The sequence below is a fragment of the Erinaceus europaeus genome, chromosome X, assembly GCF_950295315.1.
Source record: "Erinaceus europaeus chromosome X, mEriEur2.1, whole genome shotgun sequence".
Lineage (NCBI taxonomy): Eukaryota > Metazoa > Chordata > Mammalia > Eulipotyphla > Erinaceidae > Erinaceus > Erinaceus europaeus.
In genome coordinates this window covers 72,091,165-72,111,467 of record NC_080185.1, presented here as the reverse complement: position 1 = coordinate 72,111,467, position 20,303 = coordinate 72,091,165, and the positions used below count along the sequence as shown (strand labels likewise).

At 38.8% G+C, this 20,303-nt stretch overlaps 1 protein-coding gene across 1 annotated transcript in view; it reads left to right on the top strand.

The window, feature by feature from the left end:
• The first annotated feature begins 3,776 nt into the window (after positions 1-3,776).
• LOC132535849 (zinc finger protein 277-like) overlaps positions 3,777-20,303 on the top strand; it is a 177,033-nt gene continuing 160,506 nt past the window's right edge. The window contains exons 1-2 of the mRNA XM_060183276.1: positions 3,777-3,897; positions 19,771-19,904. Of these exons, the coding sequence (XP_060039259.1) occupies positions 3,878-3,897; positions 19,771-19,904 (154 nt within the window). The 5' untranslated portion in view covers positions 3,777-3,877. The remainder of the gene's footprint in view (positions 3,898-19,770; positions 19,905-20,303) is intronic.

Below are 20,303 nucleotides of genomic sequence, written 5' to 3'. Positions count from 1 at the left end.
TTATAGGGATTTTGACAAAAGCTTTTTATATGTTTGTTAGCATCAACATGATCAATTAACAGCAAATAAAAGATTATATTATTTTCATTTACTTCCCTTGAAACTTCAAATAAATGCCTTTAACAATTAAAATTTGATTTTAAAAAGAATAATTATTTATTTTCATCATACATGAAGTACTTTCAAATTCTTTTATTTATTTATTTTTTATTTATAAAAAGGAAACATTGACAAAACCATAGGATAAGAGAGGTACAACTCCACACAATTCCCACCATCAGAACTCCATATCCCCTCCCCTCCCCTGACAGATTTCCTATTCTTTATCCCGGTTCCATGGCTGCCAGTTCTTAGCAACATCGCCCCGCCAGATATTCGTCGGGATGCAGCATCATCTAAGTTCATTTCCCACGTCTATGCTCGACCGGACCTGCCAATATACTCGGATATCTTCGCCCACCCTGCTCAACGCTTGACGTCTCATCATCCAATCTGGTCCCCTACGCCTACACTGAACTTCTCTGTTCCAGACTCTTGGAAACAGAGTTGGCAGTCAGCTGAGGTAAAGAACAAACACCTCATCACAGACCCCTGCAAGCGTCAACCCGGCTTTGACCTAGCACGTTATGATTGGGCCCTCCTCAATCGCTATCGAACAGGCCATGGCCGGTGCTCTGCTATGTTCCATTGCTGAGGAGCCAGAGACGACCCGAACTGCCACTGCGGCTACAGACAGACTGTGACCCACATAGTCAATGACTGCCACCTCTCCAGATTCAAAGGAGGTCTCGAAACTTTACATCAGGCTCAACCTGACGCTGTTGACTGGCTACGGAAGAAGTGCAAACGCTAGAAGAAGAATCCCTCTGAGAGTATGGACCCAGGGTCATTATGGGATACAGAAGGTGGAAGCTCTGGCTTCTGTAATTGCTTCCCTGCTGAACATGGGCATTGGCAGGTCGAACTATACTCCCAGACCGCCTCTCTCTTTCCCTAGTGGGGCAGGGCTCTGGGGAAGCAGAGCTCCAGGACACGTTAGTGAGGTTGTTTGTCCAGGGAAGTCTGGCTGGCATCATGGTAGCATCTGAAACCTGGTGACTGAAAAGAGAGTTAACATATAAAGCCAAACAAGTTGTTGACTAATCATGAACATAAAGACTGGAATAGTGCAGATGAAGATTTGGGGTCTTCGTTTTGGAAAAAGCTAGTAGAACTACTTTAGGTATATTCCAAGGGGCTCATGACTTTACTAGTTTTTGTCTGTGCTTGACATCTAATATGTAGGTAGACCCAGGTTATTGTCTGGGGAGATGATGTCATGGCTTGAAAAAGGACCAGAAAGCTGGATCAGGGAAGAGAGTAGCTTCCTAATATGGGAAAGGGGTATAAATATTGTTGACTTTAAACCCTGTCAATTTGATCTGATCTGGGGCCCATATTCAGCTTAAGAGCCTATGTGGCCTCTGCATCCCTGTACATCTGAGCTCGCGTTCTGTAGTCATGAGTAGGAACATTCCAAGCTGCCCCAATTTCAGGACCCATCTTCCTTGGGTGGAGCATAGAGTATGTTGTCCATCCTCCCTTCAGAAGATGGAACATTTTCTACCGTTGTTGATCCAAGTTGAGGGCAAGGTCCTATGGGGGCCCACAAAGGGAGTCCAACACCATAGTGTTGTTCCTGATAGAGATGACTGGTAATATTGGAGAGAGGGATTTATTCAAGGTCTAGGCCCATCATGTCTGTTTGGGAATCTCAGGACTCCTCAACTACGGCCTCTGCTGATGGGGTGGCCTGATAGTGACTAAAGAGTCATCATTAAAGTATGCCAGTCTCTTGCCCTTATTCAACTTTTGCAGTCCTTGTTTTGATAAGGTTAGCTTTGGAGTGAGTGAGAGAACTGTAATAGGAAGTAGGTGAGGAGGGTATCTAAGTCTAAGTAGACACTATTTCATTATGAACTTGATACTGACTCACTGCAGACTATTGTGTATTTTTGTTTTCAGGTATATATTTTGCCCTAATTTATGGATACATGTAAACATATGCTCTATCTTACAGGACTTGGTCTATATCTAGGTTTTGGGACTTTGTTAGGAAGTGAACTTCCTGGAATGGAATTAGAGAATACTATGAAAGGAAGGGATTCACCCGAGTAATGAGGGTGAAGGGTTGACATTCCATGCCTGACGTCTCTGGACACAGTCTGAAGTGAAGCATGCTGAGGTGGTACTCATTGTGTTTGTTAGGTTGGGATCGGTGGATGCAGTATAATTTGGTATGAATTGAGAGAAGCATGTAGGAAAGTGAGCCCCACCCTAGAGGTTCCAGGACTGGAGGAAATATAGGCTCTATAGAGGAAGCGGGAGGTTCCTGTTGTCTTAGGGTTTAAGAAGGCCATAGATAGTTATTGCTATAATCATTTTATTTGGCAATTGGGCTAACTTTGAAAAATCCCTTTGTTAGGATTTGCTGTATCATACACAGCATCACCATAATTTATGTCCTTTGACATTATTTGTATATAGCTGTATCTTATAGAGTAATGTCACTGGTTGCTTCTGTTCTGTCTGGTTAAGCTTTTAAGAGAGTCAACATATCAAAGACTCAGCCTATGGTCTGTGCATTAGAAAGTTTGAGACATTCAATCAATTTTCCCTGCTCATATTAATCAAATAGTGATTTATGTGACTACAAATTAATAGGAGTTCACATAAACTCTATTCCCAACACCAAAAGACTGTGTCCCATCCCACCCTCCCCCTCCACCCATGAAGCCTAACTTCCGCCCTCACCCTCAACCCAGAGATTTTTACTTTGGTACCCTACTCCAAATTCATTCAAATCCTGCTTTGAGTTCACCTTTATGTTCTTCTTTCCCATCTTCTGTATATGAGTGGGATCATCTCATACTCGTCTTTGTCTTTCTGAATTAGCTCACTTAACACAATTCCTTCTCGCTTCATCCAAGATGGGTCAGAGAAGATGGGTTTATTGTTCTTCATAGCTGCATAATATTCCATTGTGTATATATACCACAGCTTTCTCAGCCATTCACCTGTTGTTGGGCACCTGGGTTGCTTCCAGGTTTTAGCTATTACAAATTGTGATGCTATGAACATAGGTGTACACATATCTTTTTGGTTGGGCATTATGGAGTCCTTGGGGTATATTCCTAGGTGAGGAATTACTGGGTCATATGGAAGGTCTATTCTAGCCTTGTGAGAGTAATTTCAAATTCTGTACTTACGTATTTCCTAATATCCATGACTACATTAAGATCATGACAAGGGTCTTTGGATTATTTTAGTATTTTAGTGAGGCCACTGCTATAAATGAATTTCCTCTTGACAATGTGTCCTGTAATCTTGCCTTTCCATAATCCTACCCTACTAAGGAAAGATAGAGACAGGCTTGGGGTATGGATTGACCTGCCAATGTCCATGTCTAGTGGAGATGGAGAAGCAATCACAGAAGCCAGACCTTCCACCTTCTGCACCCCATAAAATATTTTGGTCGATACTCCCAGAGGGATAAAGAATAGGAAACCTTCCAGTGGAGGAGATGGGACATGGAACTCTTGTGGTGGGGACTGTATGGAATTGTACCCCTGTTATCTTACAGTCTTGTCAATCATTGTTAAATCACTAATAAAAATTTAAAAAATGATTTTCCTGCAGAGGTTATTTGAATGTCCTAGTAGGAGAGCACAGCTGCTCCTATATTCTTAATCAAAGAATTGTCCATCTCTACTGGGGGAAGCTTATTCATTTCAATGGAGTGCAAGCTTGAGGAGGGATGTATGTGGAGTGGTGAAGGAGAAAAGAGGCACCTACCTAGGCAGACATATCAACCAAATCAACCCTGGTGATCAGTGGAATGACTTATGTCATACCCAGGTAGGATTTACATCCATTTAATTTGAAAGTATAGACTCAAAGATAGTAAGTCAGGCCCTAGTATAAAAAAATGATCATACCTAGAAAAAGTCAATATTTTAATTTAATTGAGTTAAATTATTTTTACATTGCACTGTTTTTATTTTTTATCAAATGTTATAATTTTAATATTAGTGATTTAATAGTGGCTTGAAAAGTTACAAGACTACCACCTATTAAATCACCATATCCCCACTGAAGTCCTATGCCCCACTCTCCCTTTGATAACCTCCACAGGTTTCACAAAATCTAAGAGATAGTTTGGCTATTATTTTTCACAAGTTTGTTTGCTTTATCTATCTATCTATCTATCTATCTACACACATATGTGTGTGTGTGTGTGAAAATATATAGTAGTTGCCTTTCAACTGGCACAATTATGTCTAATTCCATCCATTTTGTTCCAAGTGACATAGTCTAATATTTTTAATTGGGGTGATTAATGGTTTACAGTAAATACAGTTGTTGATCATGTGTAAAGTTTCCCAGTTTTCTGTAAAACATTCGCACACCCAGCCTAGGTCTTCCTCCACCATCATGCATCAGGACCTAAAAGGCCTTCCTCTGCCAGCGTCTGATCACAACAGTATTTCAAGAAATATCCATGCCATAAATTCTTCATTCAGTCATCTTTCCATAGAAAGTTAAGTTGATCCACGTTCTGGCTATGTTAAATAGTGAAGTTATACAATATAGAAGTGTGTATGTTCTTTTGAATCAGTATTTTTGTGTCCTTTGAATATATGCCTAGGAGGTATTGCTAGATCATAAATGATTTCTGTTTTTATTTGCTTAACCTCTCCGAGTTGCTTTCTTCAAGGACTGGACTAGATTGTATCCCTACCAATAGTGAACGGGAGATAAGTTTTCTCTACATCCTTGCAAGCACTTGTCATTCCTTGTTTTTGTGATGTAGGCCATTCTCATAGATGAGAGAGGTGCTTATTGCACTTCTCGAACAAGATATACCGAACATTTTTTCCTGTGGGTTATCTGTATGTCTTCTAAAGAGAAATGGTTATTCAGAATTTCTACCCATTTTTTAATATGTTGTTTTTGATCCGTATGATTTCTTTATGTACACTTTATTTTTAATGAATTAATTTATATATTGAATAGAGGCAGAGAAATTGAGAGGGAGGAGCAGACAGAGAGGGGGAGAGACAGACGAATACCTGCAGCCATGCTTTACCATTTGCAAAGCTTCCCTCCTCCAAGTAGAGTCTGGAGGCTTGAACCCGGGACCTTGGGTATTGTAATACAAGCACTCAACTGGATGCACTACCACCCAGTCCCTATGTACACTTTTATATAATTCCTTATCAGATATATGATGTGCAAATATTTTCTTTCAATTGTTAGGTTTATCATTGTGAAAGTTTATATTTAGGTGTAGAAACTATTTATTTATTTATTTATTTGCCTCCAGGGTTATCACTGGGGCTCAGTGCCTGCACTACGTATGTACTGCTTCTGACAGCCATCTTTTTCCCATTGTTGTTGTTGTTACTATTATTGTTGTTGTTGGATAAGACAGATAGAAACTGAGAGAGGAGGGGAAGAGAGAAAGGAGCAGAGAAAGACACCTGCAGACCTGCTTCACTGCTTGCGAAGCGACTCCCCCGCAGGTGGGGAGATGGGGCTCAAACCCGAATCCTTGTGCTGCACACTATGTGCACCTGACTCGGTGCGCTACCACCTGGTCCCAGTAGAAACTTTTTTTTTAATTAAAGCTGTGGCTTTGTCATAAATGACCTTTATTATGTTGAGGAATTGTCCTCTGACTTCCTGCTTATAGAGGGTCTTTTTCATAAACGAATGTTGGATCTTGTCAAATATTTTTTCAGCATCAGTTGATAAGATATTTACCTTTCTTTTTGTTGTTATGGTGGATTACATTGATTGATTTATGAATAATGAACCATTCCTGTTTCCCAGGGATGAACCCCATTTGGTCTTGGTGAACTATTCTCTTGATATATTGTTGAATTCAATTTGTAAGATTTTGTTCAGGATCAATTTGCCAATATTTTGTTCAGTATCTTTATATCAATACTCATCAGGGAATAGGTCTATATTTTTCTTTTTTGGTGGAATCTTTTCCTGCTTTGCAGATCAGATTGATGTTAGCCTCAAAGAACGTGACTGCGAGTGCCTGTCCCTATTCAATTTTTCTGGAAGAGTTTGAGGAGAATCATTGTTAGATTCTCTTAGAAAGTCTTATAGAATTCATTAGTAAAACCACTTGGACCTGTAATAATGTTCTTGGGGAGATGTTTTTATAAATTATTGATCCAATTTTTGTACTAGTAATTGGCTTGCTCAAGCTATCTACTTCCTCTTGGGGTAAGCTTGGCAAGTGGTATGATTCTAGGAATGCATCCATTTTGTCTAGGTTGTCTAACTTATTTGCATGGAGATGTTCATAATATTCATGTGTAATTATTTGTATTTCACCATTGTTGTTTGTAATTTCATCTCTCATTCCTGATTGTATCATAGATTTATCTCTTGTTCCTTTTTATTTATCCTTTTGAAGAACCAGTTCTTGGTTTCATTAATCTTTTGGGTTGTCTTTCTGGTTTCTATTTGACCGATGTCTACTCTGATTTTGACTATTTTCTTCCTCCTGCTGACATTTAGGTCTTTTATAGCTCCTTTTCTCATTGACTCAGTTGTGAGGTTAGATAGCTTACTTGAGATCTTTGCTGTTTGTTAGTATGAGCCTGTAATTGCTATAAACTTCCCATTTAGGACAACAACTTCAAAGTCTGGTAGGTGATCTCTTAATTTTCATTTTCTTCAATTGTTATTTTTTATTTCTTCAGAGACCCAGGTGTTATTTAGAAGCATGTTGTTTAGCTTCCATGTTGTGCGTATATTTTGTATCTTGTGGTTTGTATTATTGGCTTGGGATAGCTTGTTCCAGTCTTTCATTTAGGTGTTTCCTAGAGTCATAGAATAGATGAATCTTGCTGTTTAATCTGTTCAGTCACAGTGAATCTTTTGATTAGTAGTTTAAAGCTGTTTACATTTTGGGTGATTATTGATAAATGTGATTTACTTATGGCCATTCATATTTCTGTTTTGAGCTGGTTTTATGTTCTTGTTGATACTTTTGCTGTTTTTTTCTGCTTGTTACTTTGTGTGGATGGTTTTCCATGATGGTCTTGCCTACTACATATATATTTCCTGTTTTCCAGTGCTATATTTTTTCTTGTGGCTACTGTGAGTATAGTGTCTAACTTACAATATCTACAATAGTCTTTCTTACGTAGGTTTTGGTTCACCAACATTTGGTTGTATTGCTTTATCCATTATTTCCTTTCTTGTGTCTATATTTTCCCCTGTTGTTTTTTTTTCCTGATTCTATTCTACTACTGATCATATCATTAAAAGTTGAAATTCCATTGCTGCTTCTTCACATGTGAAGCTCCTCATTGTAATTCTTCCAAGATAGGGTTGGTAGTAGCAAATTCCTTCAGTTTCTGAATTTTTTTTCCATTTTGTTGCCCTTGTTGTTTTTCATTATTGTTGTAGTTATTGTTGTTGTTATTGATGTTGTTGTTGTTAGATAGGACAGAGAGAAATGGAGAGAGGAGGGGAAGACAGAGATGGGGGAGAGAAAGACAGACACCTGCAGACCTGCTTCACTGCCTGTGAAGCGACTCCCCTGTAGGTGGGGAGCCGGGGGCTCGAACTGGGATCCTTAAGCCGGTCCTTGCACTTTGCGTGCCCCCTGCGCTTAACCCGCTGTGCTATCTATCGCCCGACTCCTAGTTTCTGAATTTTTGAAAAGATTTTTACTTCTTCCTCATACACGATGGGTGTATATCAGCATATAGTATTAACAGCTGGAATTATTTTCTTTTAGTACTTTGAATATGTCATTCCACTTTCTCCTTGCCTGTAAGGTTTGCCATGAGAAATTTGATGAATGTCTGACAGTTTTACCTTTGTATGTCAGTGTTTTCTTTTCCCTGGCAACCTGAAATATTATTTTCTTGTTCTTGCTTTTGGATAGTTTCACTATGATTTGTCTTGTGTATTATTTTGGATTTAGGCACTTTGGTGTTCAGCTCCCTGATTGTCTGTTTCAACATTGTCCTGATGTGGAAAATGTTCTGCTATAACTTCTTTAAATGTGCTCTCTGCTCCTCTCTCTCTCTCTCTCTATCTCTTCTTTCTTCTAACTCTCACATTCAGATGTCTGATAGATACTGCTATATCACAGAGAAGTGCTTCTATTTCCCAAACCTTTTTTCTCCAACAGCTTTAAATTCACAGTTTGTTAGTTTTGTCTTCTAGTGCTGATATTCTCTCCTCAACCTGACTTAGTCTAGACTGGGACCACCTCCTGACCCTGAACTATCTTTAAGATTTCTTTCACACCATGCATCTCTTTTTGGAGTTTTTTTTTTTCTTTCCTACTGTGTTTTGTAATTCTTTGGTGAAATGATCTCTGAGCTCTTGAATTTGTGTCTCTATGTTAAGTTTAATTTCTTGAATTGTCTTCATACTGAGTTTTCTGAATCCTACCTCTGTCATTTTTTTTTTCTAGATCTGTGTCTGATGATTTTCAGGAATCAATGAACTTATTTTTAAAATTTTTTGACTGAGAGATTAATGGGTTACAGTCAACAGTAAAATACAATAGTTTATACATGCATAGCATTTCCACATAACAATCCAGCTCCCACTAGGTCCTCCTCTGCCATCATGTTTCAGGACCTGAACTCTCCCCCCCAACCCCAAAGTCTTTTGCTTTGGTGTAATACACCAACTCCATCCAGTCCAAGTTCTGCTTAGAGTTTTCCCTTCTGATCTTGTTTTTTAACTTCTGTCTATGAGTGAGATCGTCCCATATTCATCCTTTTGTTTCTGATTTATCTCACTTAGTATGATATCTTCAAGCACCATCCAAGATGGGGTAAAGAAGGTGAATTCACCATGAACCTGAGACTTTGGAGCCTCAGGAATAAGGGTCTCTTTGCATAACCATTGTGCCATCTACCCCAGTTCACATTTCTCAATTTTCCACATAACAATTCACCGCCCCCCACAGGTCCTCCTCTGCCATCATGTTCCAGGACCTGAACATTTCCCCTCATTTCAGAGTCCTTTACTTTAGTGCAATATACCAGACCTAGTCCATGATCTGCTTTGTGATTATTGTTCAACTTTTTAATTTTGTAATTAGATTCATTTCACAGAGGATGCCTTTAAAATTTAGATGGAAGAGAGTTCTGCCAATATTTTCTTCTAAGTATTTGATAGTTTCTGACCTAACATCCAAGGTGTGTTAAAATCCCCCTACTATTACTGTGTTGCTATCAATATATTGCTGTAGCCCTTTCAGTAGATTTTTTTAGACTTTCTTTTTTAAATTTTATTTAATTTTTTATTTATAAAAAGGAAACATTGACAAAACCATAGGATAAGAGGGGTACAACTCCACACAGTTTCCACCACCAGAACTTCGTATCCCATACCCTCCCCTGATAGCTTTCCTATTCTTTATCCCTCTGGGAGTATGGACCCAAGGTCATTGTGGGATGCAAAAGGTGGAAAGTCTGACTTCTGTAATTGCTTCCCCGATGAACATGGGCGTTGACAGGTCGATCCATACTCCCAGCCTGCCTCTCTCTTTCCCTAGTAGGGTGGGGTTCTGGGGAAGCAGAGCTCCAGGACACATTAGTGGGGTTGTCTGTCCAGGGAAGTCTGGTCGGCATCGCGCTAGCATCTGGAACCTGGTGGCTGAAAAGAGAGTTAACATACAAAGCCATACAACTTGTTGACCAATCATGGACCTAAAGGCTGGAATAGTGCAAATGAAGAGTTGGGGGTAATCCATTTTGTAGATAGCTAGTAGGCATATTTTAGTTATATTCCAAAGGGCCTGTGGTTATACTAGTTTTTTTATTTTCCCTGAGCCTTCCATCTGATATGCAGGTGGATCCAAGTTATTGTCTGGGAGAGATGATTTCATGGCTGGAAAAGGACCAGAGAGCTGGCTCAGGGAAGAGAGTAGCTCTCAAATATGGGAAAGGGGTATAAATATTGTTGACTGTCAGTAGATGTTTGATGTATTTAGGTGGCCTCTCTTTGAGTGCATAGATGTTAATAATCATTAAAAACTCTTGATTGACTGATCCTCTGATCATTAAGTAATGTCCATCCCTATCTTTTCAAATTTTATATATTATAAGGTCTATCATATCGGACTGAGAATAGCTGTTTCTGCCCCTTTTTGTGGTTCCTTGGCTTGTATGGTAGTTTTCTATCCTTTCACTTTGAGTCTGTGTTTGTCTTGTTGTGTTAGGGGATTCCTGCAGACAATATATGGTTGAGTTGTGTTTTCTGATCCATCTTCCTACTCTGTGCATTTTAATAGGTGAATTCAGGCCATTGACATTTATTGATATTATAGATTGAAGATATTTTAATGCCATTATTCTAAAATTTTAGAGTGTTCTGATATATGGCATGTTTATGATGATGTGATTGTTCATAAGAGACCTTTCAGGGGAGTCGGGTGATAGCACAGTGGCTTAAGTGCACGTGGTGTGAAATGCAAGGATTGGTGTAAGGATCCCAGTCCAAGACCCCGACTCCCCACTTGCAGGGGTGTCACTTCACAGGCGGTGAAGCAGATCTGCAGGTATCTATCTTTCTCTCCCTCTGTCTTCCCCTCCTCTCTCCATTTCTCTCTGTCCTATCTAACAATGATGACATCAGTAACCACAACAACAATAAAAAGGACAACAAAAGGGAAAATAAATAAGTATAAAAATTATTTAAAAAATAGAGAACTTTCTGAACTTCTTGCAGGGCAGGCTTGATGATAGTTGATTCCTTAAACTGTTGTTTGTCTGAGAAGGTTTTTATGCCTCCATCTAGTTTGAATGACAGTCTATCAGGATACAGTAGTCTTGGCTGAAAACCTTTCTCACTGAGCACTCGATAGATATCTTGCCATTCTCTTCTGGCCTTTAGTTTTTTTGTGGAGAAATCATTTGGGTTTTCCTTTCTTTATCCTTATTCCTTTTCATTCTAAGTATGATGTGTCTTGGTGTCTTTAAGTCTGGGTTAATTCTGTTTGGGACCTTCTGAGCTTCTTGAACTTTTATGTTGTCTAGACTAGGGAAGTTCTCAGCTATTATGTCCTGTAGAATGCTTTCTTCCCCCTCCTTCTCTTTATTCCTCTGGCAAGCCAATAATGCACATATTACTTCTTTTGAAGTCATCCCATATGTCCCTATTGTTGTTTCCAGTATCTCTTAATCTCTTTTTTGACATCTCTTACTTCTTTCTTAGTTTTCTCTAATTCATCCTCAGTCTTGCTAATTCTGTTCTCTGCTTTACTTATTCTATTATCTCTCCCCTCTGTTAGTTTCTGTAGTTCAGCTGTTTTGTTACCGTGTTCTGATACTGTTTTAGCTTGTTCAGCTAGTTGTGCTCTTAGCTTAGCTATTTCAGCTTACAGCTGTCTAATCACCCCAAGATAGTCTTTTCTTTCAGAGTTCTATCTGCTGTTTCCCCATTTCTGATATTTCTTTCAAACTGTTTCCTCACTCCTGTAATTAATGCCTCAATTAGTGTTTCGATCTTGTCCTCATTCTTATGTATGTCTACCTTGGGGGGGGGGGCTTTTGTCCAGGTTCATTTCTCCATTGTTTCTTTTTGTTTTAACCATTGTATATGGTGTGTTATGAAGTCCCTCTCTCAGTATTTTTCAATCCACTAATCACTCTTGTCTGGATTGACCTGTGTCTAAGTAAGGTACTTAAAGAGTTCACAGTTATGGAAATTAACAGTTATTTCAATGTTGTCTCAATCCCTGAGTTGAGACATGGTGGCTGTTAAACCCTCTTTTGTTCTTAATCTTCTCTGTAGGCTATGGGAGAGTGGGGGCTTTTTAACTATAAGTATATATTTTTTAACTTAATTACTCACCCTACCCTGTGAGTTCCCAAAGTATTCCAAGTCTTGTCTTATTGTGTTCTTAGGTGATCTTCTTTGTTATTCTTAGTTGACCAGGGAAAGGAGAGAGACACAGGTGCTCCACAGTATGAATCTTATGCCTGTTCACCATGATTACAACTTCTCCTGGTATCTATACACATGGAGATCCATGTGTATAGATACCAGGAGAAGTTGCAATCATGGTCCTTGGGGACAAGAGCAGACCCTGAGAAAAGAGAGTTGCAGCCGAGGCCGCAGGAAGAGAGATGCCAGAACATCAGTGGATTTTTAAGTTTGAAGACTTAGTGTGGCTTCTGTTGTTGAGCCAGTAGGTGACACTGTGGTTACAGTGTTGGATTTCTCTGTTTATATATTGTTGTAGTGCAGGGGGAAGGGAGATTTTATCACATGTCACCAGGTCATTTTAGTGCCTGTATTGTCAAAATATTATTATTGTTCCTATGTTTCCAGCTGTTTTGGGGGTGGGGGGCTATACTTGCTTCCCTGATATTGAAGAAGTTTGTCATGCATTATCTCAACAAAGAATTGAGGAAAGAACATGATTTTCAGGAATTTTAAATTTTATTAGGGAAAATTGAGAGCATGCGAGAGAGAGAGAGAGAGAGAGAGAATCTCACAGATCTAGCTTTTAATATCCAAGCCCTGCCTCCACCTTTCCAAGCCACACTTGTCACCACTCCCATCCTCCCATCCCATCCTTCCAGGTATCTCCTGCCCCTCAATATAGCCTCAGAGAAGTAATAATGTGGGACAATTACATTCTCTTTTTCTCAGAGAACAAGCAATGTTATTTTCTTAGCTGCATGCTGGGCCTCAGCATCTTCCTCACCCCTTTTTCTATCCACTGACCACATTACTTCACCTACTTGTGGCTGAGTTTCTTAATACACCTCAGTTCTAATTTGATAAATTTTCAGGTGATTTTTAAAATTGTTTTATGTAGTTGATCAGGGGAGCAAAGTGCAGTAGCTGCTACTCCCTGTGCTTATCACCGGAAGTTGGCCAGGATTTATTCTCCTATTTGCCTTCTGGGGTCTGAGAAGGCTGCAGTGCTTTAGTTCTCATACAGATTTTTCTCATAACACTTGTGAGTTCTTGTAGGCAGTTCAATATCCTGTTGCCCCTGAGTTCACAGTTCAGGCAACCAGATGCATTTTTTTTTTCTGCCACAACAATGTGTTATTCTGTATAACTCCTGAAATGCTACCATCTGTCACTTAGTATGGCTTCTTAAATCCTGAGAATCTATCCCTTACCCTTTTACCATTTAGTGACCACATGAACTTGCACCCACCCAAGGTTAAATGAATTTCTTGAGAAATCTCAGTTGTAATTTGAAACATTTCAGGTGATTTTTTTTGTTGTTGCTTTAACTAGTTGATCAGGGGAGTGATGTTAGGCAGCTATATCTCCATGGCCACACCTCTAGAAGTTTCTCAATATGATTTTATTTTGTATTTCTCTAATGATTAGTGAGGTGCAATATTCCCTCATAGGTCTGTGGTAGCTGCGTATCTCCTTAGAAAACTGTCTATTCATAAATTTTTCCCACCATTTTATTGAATTCTTCCCTTTTGTTTTGGTTGATATTTATTTATTTATTTATTTATTTATTTATTTTTGTCTCCAGGGTTATTGCTGGGGGCTCAGTGCCTGCACTATGAATCCACTGCTCCTGGCAGATATTTTTTCCATTTTGTTATATAGAACAGAGAGAAATTGAGAGAGGAGGGGAAGATAGAGAGGAGGAAAGATAGAAACCTGCAGACCTGCTTCACCATTTGTGAAGCAACCTCCTTGCAGGTGTGGAGCAGTGGTCTCGAACCAGGATCTTGCACAGGTCCTTGTGCTTCTTACTATGTGATTTAGGTGGTTTTTATAGATGTTTGATATCAATTGTTAGATGTGTGAACTGCAAATATCTTCTCCAAGTTGTTGAGTTGACTGTTAATCCTTGTGGATTTTCCTCTTGATGTGTAGAAACTTTTAAGTTTGATGTAGTCCTATTTATTTAATTGTGCTTTTGTTTCATTTGTCCATAGGGATGAGTCTCCAAATAGATATTTGATGCTAAGCTCTTGAAGTATTTCACTGATATTCTCTTTTATGTATCTTTTTTTTAACCAGAGCACTGCTCAGCTCTGGTTTATGGTGTAGGAGATTGAACCTGGGATTTAGGAGCCTCAGGCATGAGAGTCTCTTTGCATAACTATTATGCTATATACTCTCCATGCTCTCTTTCATGTATTTTATAGTTTCAGTTCTAATCTCCAGGTCTTTCGATCTGATTTTGGTTCATGGTGTTAAGTGGTGTTCTAGTTTCACTTTTCTACATGTCACTGTTCAGTTTTGCCAGCACTATTTGTTGAAGAGCCATGCTTTCCCCCATTATATAGTTTTAGTCCCTTTATTGCATATGAGGATGTGATATATATATGTGAATCTAGCTTTATACGCTCTATCTTGTTCCATTATCCTGGTGTCCACTTTCGTTTCAGTACAACACTGTTTTAAATACTTTTGCTTGGTAGTTTATTTTATCTTTTAGGTGAATCATCTTTGCTTATTTTTAATGTTGGCCCAAGGCAAAAATCACAATCTGCAGACATAATCTGAATAATAGTAGTGTAGAAGGCAATGAGATAATGTAACCCTTGGAGACTGCACTGTTGTGGCTCCCAGGAATTATATCATATACATAATAATGTTCCTAAAACTGCACCTGCATGCCATGAACGTAAGTGGAATCCTTGTTCTCTGGACAACACCTTCTCAGAAGAAGGGCTTACCTACTCTTTAATGCTTTCCAGGTTTGCCTGGGATCCACCTCCAGCCCTGAGTTCAGAAACATGAGTGGCTTTCCTGAAGTGAAGGGACATTGCTTTGTAGTTTACTGAAGTTGGAGAGTATGATGCTTCCATTTTTCTTTGTTTTCCTCAGGAGTACTTTGGTTATTCATGGTTTTTTTTTTAATCGTTCCACACAAATCTTTGGACAAGATATTAAATTTCCTTGAAATATATGATTGGGATTCTGATAGGAATTGCATTGAATATATACACCGCTTTTGGTAGATTAGTCAGTTTAATGATTCTTATTTTTCCATATCATGAATATGGAATGTTCTTCCATTTACTTGTGTTGCCCTCTATGTATTTTAACAATGTCCTATATATTTCATTGTAAAATTTTTCACCTCCTTAATTATATTTACTCCCAGATGGTTTTTTTCCCCTTTTTTGGTTCAATTGTAAATATGATTGCTTCCTTCAATTCTCTTTCCTCTAAGTTATCATTTATGTATAGAAATGTCACAGACTTATGAGTATTAGTTTTGTGTCTTGGTACTTTCCTGAATTTATCAATGGTTATGAACAGTTTTTTTTATTGTTGTTGTTTTTGCTAAAGTTCCTAGAGTTCTCTAACTGATGTTATCATGTCTTCTGCAAATAATGATTGTTATAGAGGTTTTCTAATTCTAGATTTCCTAATATTTGTTGCTAGTAGAAATTCCATTGATTTTTACCTAAAGGCTCCATGTTTACAAAACATGTCTGGTTGATTGTTAGCAGGTGTCCAGTAAGTAAAGCTTCAGGCACTCCAGTTTTGTTACAACTCCCTCTCCCTTAAGGTAAAAATATAGTGTCAGAGTTATAATGGCAGCTCACAGGCCTTGAGATTATGCAAAATGCATATCTGTAACTCCACCTGTGGCTATTTCCCTGAAGGGTTTGGCATTTGTGCACAATAAAGTGATCTGAATATTTGTTGAGGCATTACAAAATTGTGTCTGCAGGATTTTGGTGGTGGGAATGGTGTTTATGTACACTCCTATCAATTTGTAGTCATATAAATCACTGTGTAATTAATATCAGAGGCAAAAAATTGATTGTCTTAAACTATTTAAATCACAAACTGAGTCTTTTTAATACATAGGCTGAGTCTTTCATATGTTGACTCTCTTAAAAACTTAGACCAGGGAGAACAGAAGCAACCGGTGGCACAGCTATATGCAAATAATGTCAAAGGACATAAATTATGGTGATGGTGTGTATGATACAGCAAATCCTAACAAAGGGATTTTTCAAAGTTAACCCAATCGCCAAATAATGTGATTATAGTAATAACTATGTACTGTCTTCTTAAACCCTAAGACAGCAGGATCTTCCTGCTTTCTTTTTAGAGCCTATATTTCCCCCAGTCCTGGAACCTCGAGGGTGGGGCTCACTTTCCTGCATGCTTCTCTCAATTCATACCAAATGATATTTCATCTGCCAATCCCCACCTAATCAACACAATGAGTACCACCTCAGCATGTTTCACTTCAGACTGTGTCCAGAGACATCAGGCATGGAATGTCAACCCTTCACCCTCATTACTCGGGTGAGACCTTTCCTTTCATAGGATTCTCAAATTCCATTCCAGGAGGTTCACTTCCTAACAAAATCCCAAAACCTAAATATAGACCAGGTCCCATAAGTTAGAGCATATGTTTGCATGTATCCATCAATTAAGGCAAAATATATGCCTGAAAGCAAAAAAAAAAAAAAAGCACAATAGTCTGTAGTGAGTCAGTATAAAGTTCACAATGAAGTAGTGTCTACTTAGACTTAGATACCCTCCTCACCTACTTCCTATTACAGTTCTCTCACTCACTCCAAAGCTAACCTCATCAAAGCAATGACTGCAAAAGCTGAATAAAGGGCAAGAGACTGGCATACTTTAACAAGATGACTCTTTAGTCACTATCAGGCCACTCCATCAGCTGGGGCCCTAATCTGGGAGTCCTGAGATTCCCAAACAGACATGAATGGCCTAGACCTCCAATTAATCCTTCTCTCCATTGTTATAGGTCATTCCTATCAGGAACAGCACAATAGACACCTTTGTGGGCCCCCATAGGACCTTGCCCTCAACTTGGATCAACAATGGTATAAAATGTTCCATCCTCTGAAGGGAGGATGGACAACATACTCTATGCTACACCTGAGGAAGATGGGTCCTGATATTGGGGCAGCTTGGAATGTTCCTAATCATGACCACAGAATATGAGCTCAGATCTACAGGGATGCAGAGGTCACATAGGCTCCTAAGCTGAATATGGGCCCCAGATTACATCAAATTGATGGGGTTTACAGTCAACAGTATTTATACACCTTTCCCATATTTGGGATCTATTCTTTTCCCTAATCCAGCTTTCTGGTCCTTCTTCCAGCCGTGACATCACCTCCCCAAACAACAACTTGGATACACTTGCATATCAGATTTCAGGCTCAAGCAAACAAACAAATAAAAAACCACTAGTATAGCCATAGGCCCTTTGGAATATAACTAAAATATGCCTACTAGCTATCTAAAAAATGGATTACCCCCAACTCTTTATCTTCGCTATTCCAGCCTTTAATTTCATGATTGATCAACAATTTGTTTGGCCTTGTACCTTAACTCTCTTGTCAACCACCAGGCTCCAGATGCTAGCATGATAGCAACCAGACTTCCCTGGGCAGAGAACCCCACCAATGTGTCCTGGAGCTCTGCTTTCCCAGAGCCCTTCCCCACTGAGGAAAGAGAGAGATAAGCTGGGAGTATGGATCGAACTGTCAATGCCCATGTTCAGTGGGGAAGCAATTACAGAAGCCAGACCTTCCACCTTCTGCACCCCATAATGACCTTGGGTCCATACTCCCAGAGAGTTAAAGAATAGGAAAGCTATCAGGGATACAGAGTTCTGGTGGTGGGAATTGTGTGAAGTTGTACATTTCTTATCCTGTGGTTTAGTCAATGTTTCCTTTTTATAAATAAAAAAATTTTTAAAAAAGAAACTTATGTCTGACATTCAGAGAAAGACTATTGTAAACAAAGTTTAACACATTATTTATGTCTCCCATACCTTGAAAGTAATTTGTACTTTGACAATTGTTCCTATTTTTTACCAAAAAGCATCTGTGATCTTCCTGTTCCTATTGATGTTCTTATGTCAATAAGTACTCTGCCTTGAGTTCTGATCACTGGCACACCTGACATTCTCCTGCCTCGAGATATCTACGCACTGTCCCTCCAGAATCTTAAGATAAACTATGAAGTGACTGAAGTTATTTTTAATTAACCCCAAGAATATTGGAAATCAGGGTCCTGGCATCTGACTAAGGTTCTCCTACCCAAGTATTAGCCATAAATATTAGTTTAATTTCATTTCTAATATGAATTCTTCTGATATCTCTTTCTTGCCTGATTGCAATGACAAGGACTTCTAGAAGTATATTGAGAGTAGATACCCAGATTGTTTAGTTCTAGTTTTTAGAGGGAAAGCCTTCACTTTTTCTCCATTGAGTATGATTGTTAGCTGTGGCTTATTACATATTACCTTGTATATAATCTGATAAAAATAAAAGGACTTTTCTTTCTACTCCCAGTTTCTTAAGGTTCTTTATCATAAATAGGTGCTGAATCTTATCAAATGCTTTTTAAAGCATCACCATGTGATTTTTTGTATTATCTTTATTTATTGGATAGAGACAGTCAGAAATCGAGAGAAAAGGAGAGAGAGGGAGAGAAACAGAGAGACACCTGCAGCCCTACTTCACCACTAGCAAAGATTTCCCCCTGCACGTGAGGATGACCATGTGATTTTTATCTTTCTTTTTGTTGATGTGGTATAATACATTGGTTGATTAACAGATGTTGAGCCATCTCTGCTTCTTAGGAACAAACCCAACTTGTTTTTTTGTAGCTTATTTTCTTTATATGTTGCTGGAATTGATCAGCTAAGATTTTGTTGAGGCTGACTGCATCAATATCCATTAAGGATATAGTTTTATACTTTTTTTTGTAAATTGCTTTTCTGCTTTAGGGATCAGAGTGATATTAACCTTTTAAACTGTATTATGGAGTATTCCCCTACTCTTCACATTTATGGAGAGTTTGATAAGAATCAGTGTTAAGTCTTCTTTGAATATCTTATAGAACTCAAACTCATTGAGGAGGATTTTTGGTTACTGCTTCAGTTTTTTTTATGCCTTTTTGTTTTAATTTTTAAAAAACATTTATTTATTCCCTTCTGTTGCCCTTGTTTTATTGTTGTAGATATTATTGATGTCATTGTTGTTGGATAGGACAGAGAGAAATGTGGAGAGGAGGGGAAGACAGCGGGAGAGAGAAAGATAGACACCTGTAGACCTGCTTCACCGCTTGTGAAGCAACTCCCCTGCAGGTGGTGAGCCGGGGACTCGAACCGGGATCCTTAATGCTGGTCCTTGTGCTTGGCCCCACCTATGCTTAACTTGGATGCTACCGTCCTACTCCCACTGCTTCAGTTTTTGTACTAATAATTTTCTGTTCAGTATGTTTCCTTCCTTCTATGTCAAGTTTAACAGTTTTTAAAATATGTCCACTTATTCTAGGTTGTTAAATTTATTTGCATATAGGTGTTTATAATGGTCATATATGATCTTTTTACCCCAGTATCATCAATTGTAATTTCAGCTCTTTCATTTCTTATTGATTTTTACCATAGCTTTCTCTCTCTTTCTCTTGGTGAGTCTAGCAAGTGGTTTATCTATTTTATTTACGCTTTTAAATAACCAGCTCTTGGTTTCAATTTCTCTGATGAAACTCTTGCCTCCTCTCACATCCCCTCCCTCCTCTCCTCTCCTCTTCCCTTCCCCTCTCCTTTTCTACCCTTCCATGCCATCTGATGATGGGCATTTAGGCTGTTTCCACTCTTTGGCTATTGGGAATGATGCAGCTATGAACATAGGGGTGCTTATGTCCCTTCAAATTAGTGTTTGGGATAAATGTGTAAGAACGATTTTTCTGTATTATAAGGTTATTACATTTTTATTTTTTAAGGACTCTCTGTACAGTCTTCCAGTGGGGCTACTCCAGTTTGCATTCTCACCAGCAGTGTAGCAGAGTTCCCTTTTATCCACAACCTCTCCAGCACCTGTCATTTCCTGGTTTGTTGATGGAAGCCATTCTTTCAGGTATGTAGTTTTAATTTGCATTTCTTTAGTGGTAATTAAAATGGAGTGTTTTGGGAGTTGGGCGGTAGCGCAGCGGGTTATACGCAGGTGTTGCAAAGCACAAGGACCAGCATAAGGATCCTGGTTCGGTTCGAGCTCCTGGCTCCCCACCTGCAGGGGAGTTGCTTCACAAGTGGTGAAGCAAGTCTGCAGGTATCTATCTTTCTCTCCCCCTCTGTCTTCCCCTCCTCTCTCCATTTCTCTCTGTCTTATCCAACAACAATGACAACAATAATAACTATAACAATAAAACAACAAGAGCAACAAAAGGGAATAAATAAATATTTAAAAAAAAGAAAAGAAAAAATTGGAACATTTCTTCATGTGTCTGTGGGCCATATGTATCTCTTCTTTATGAAA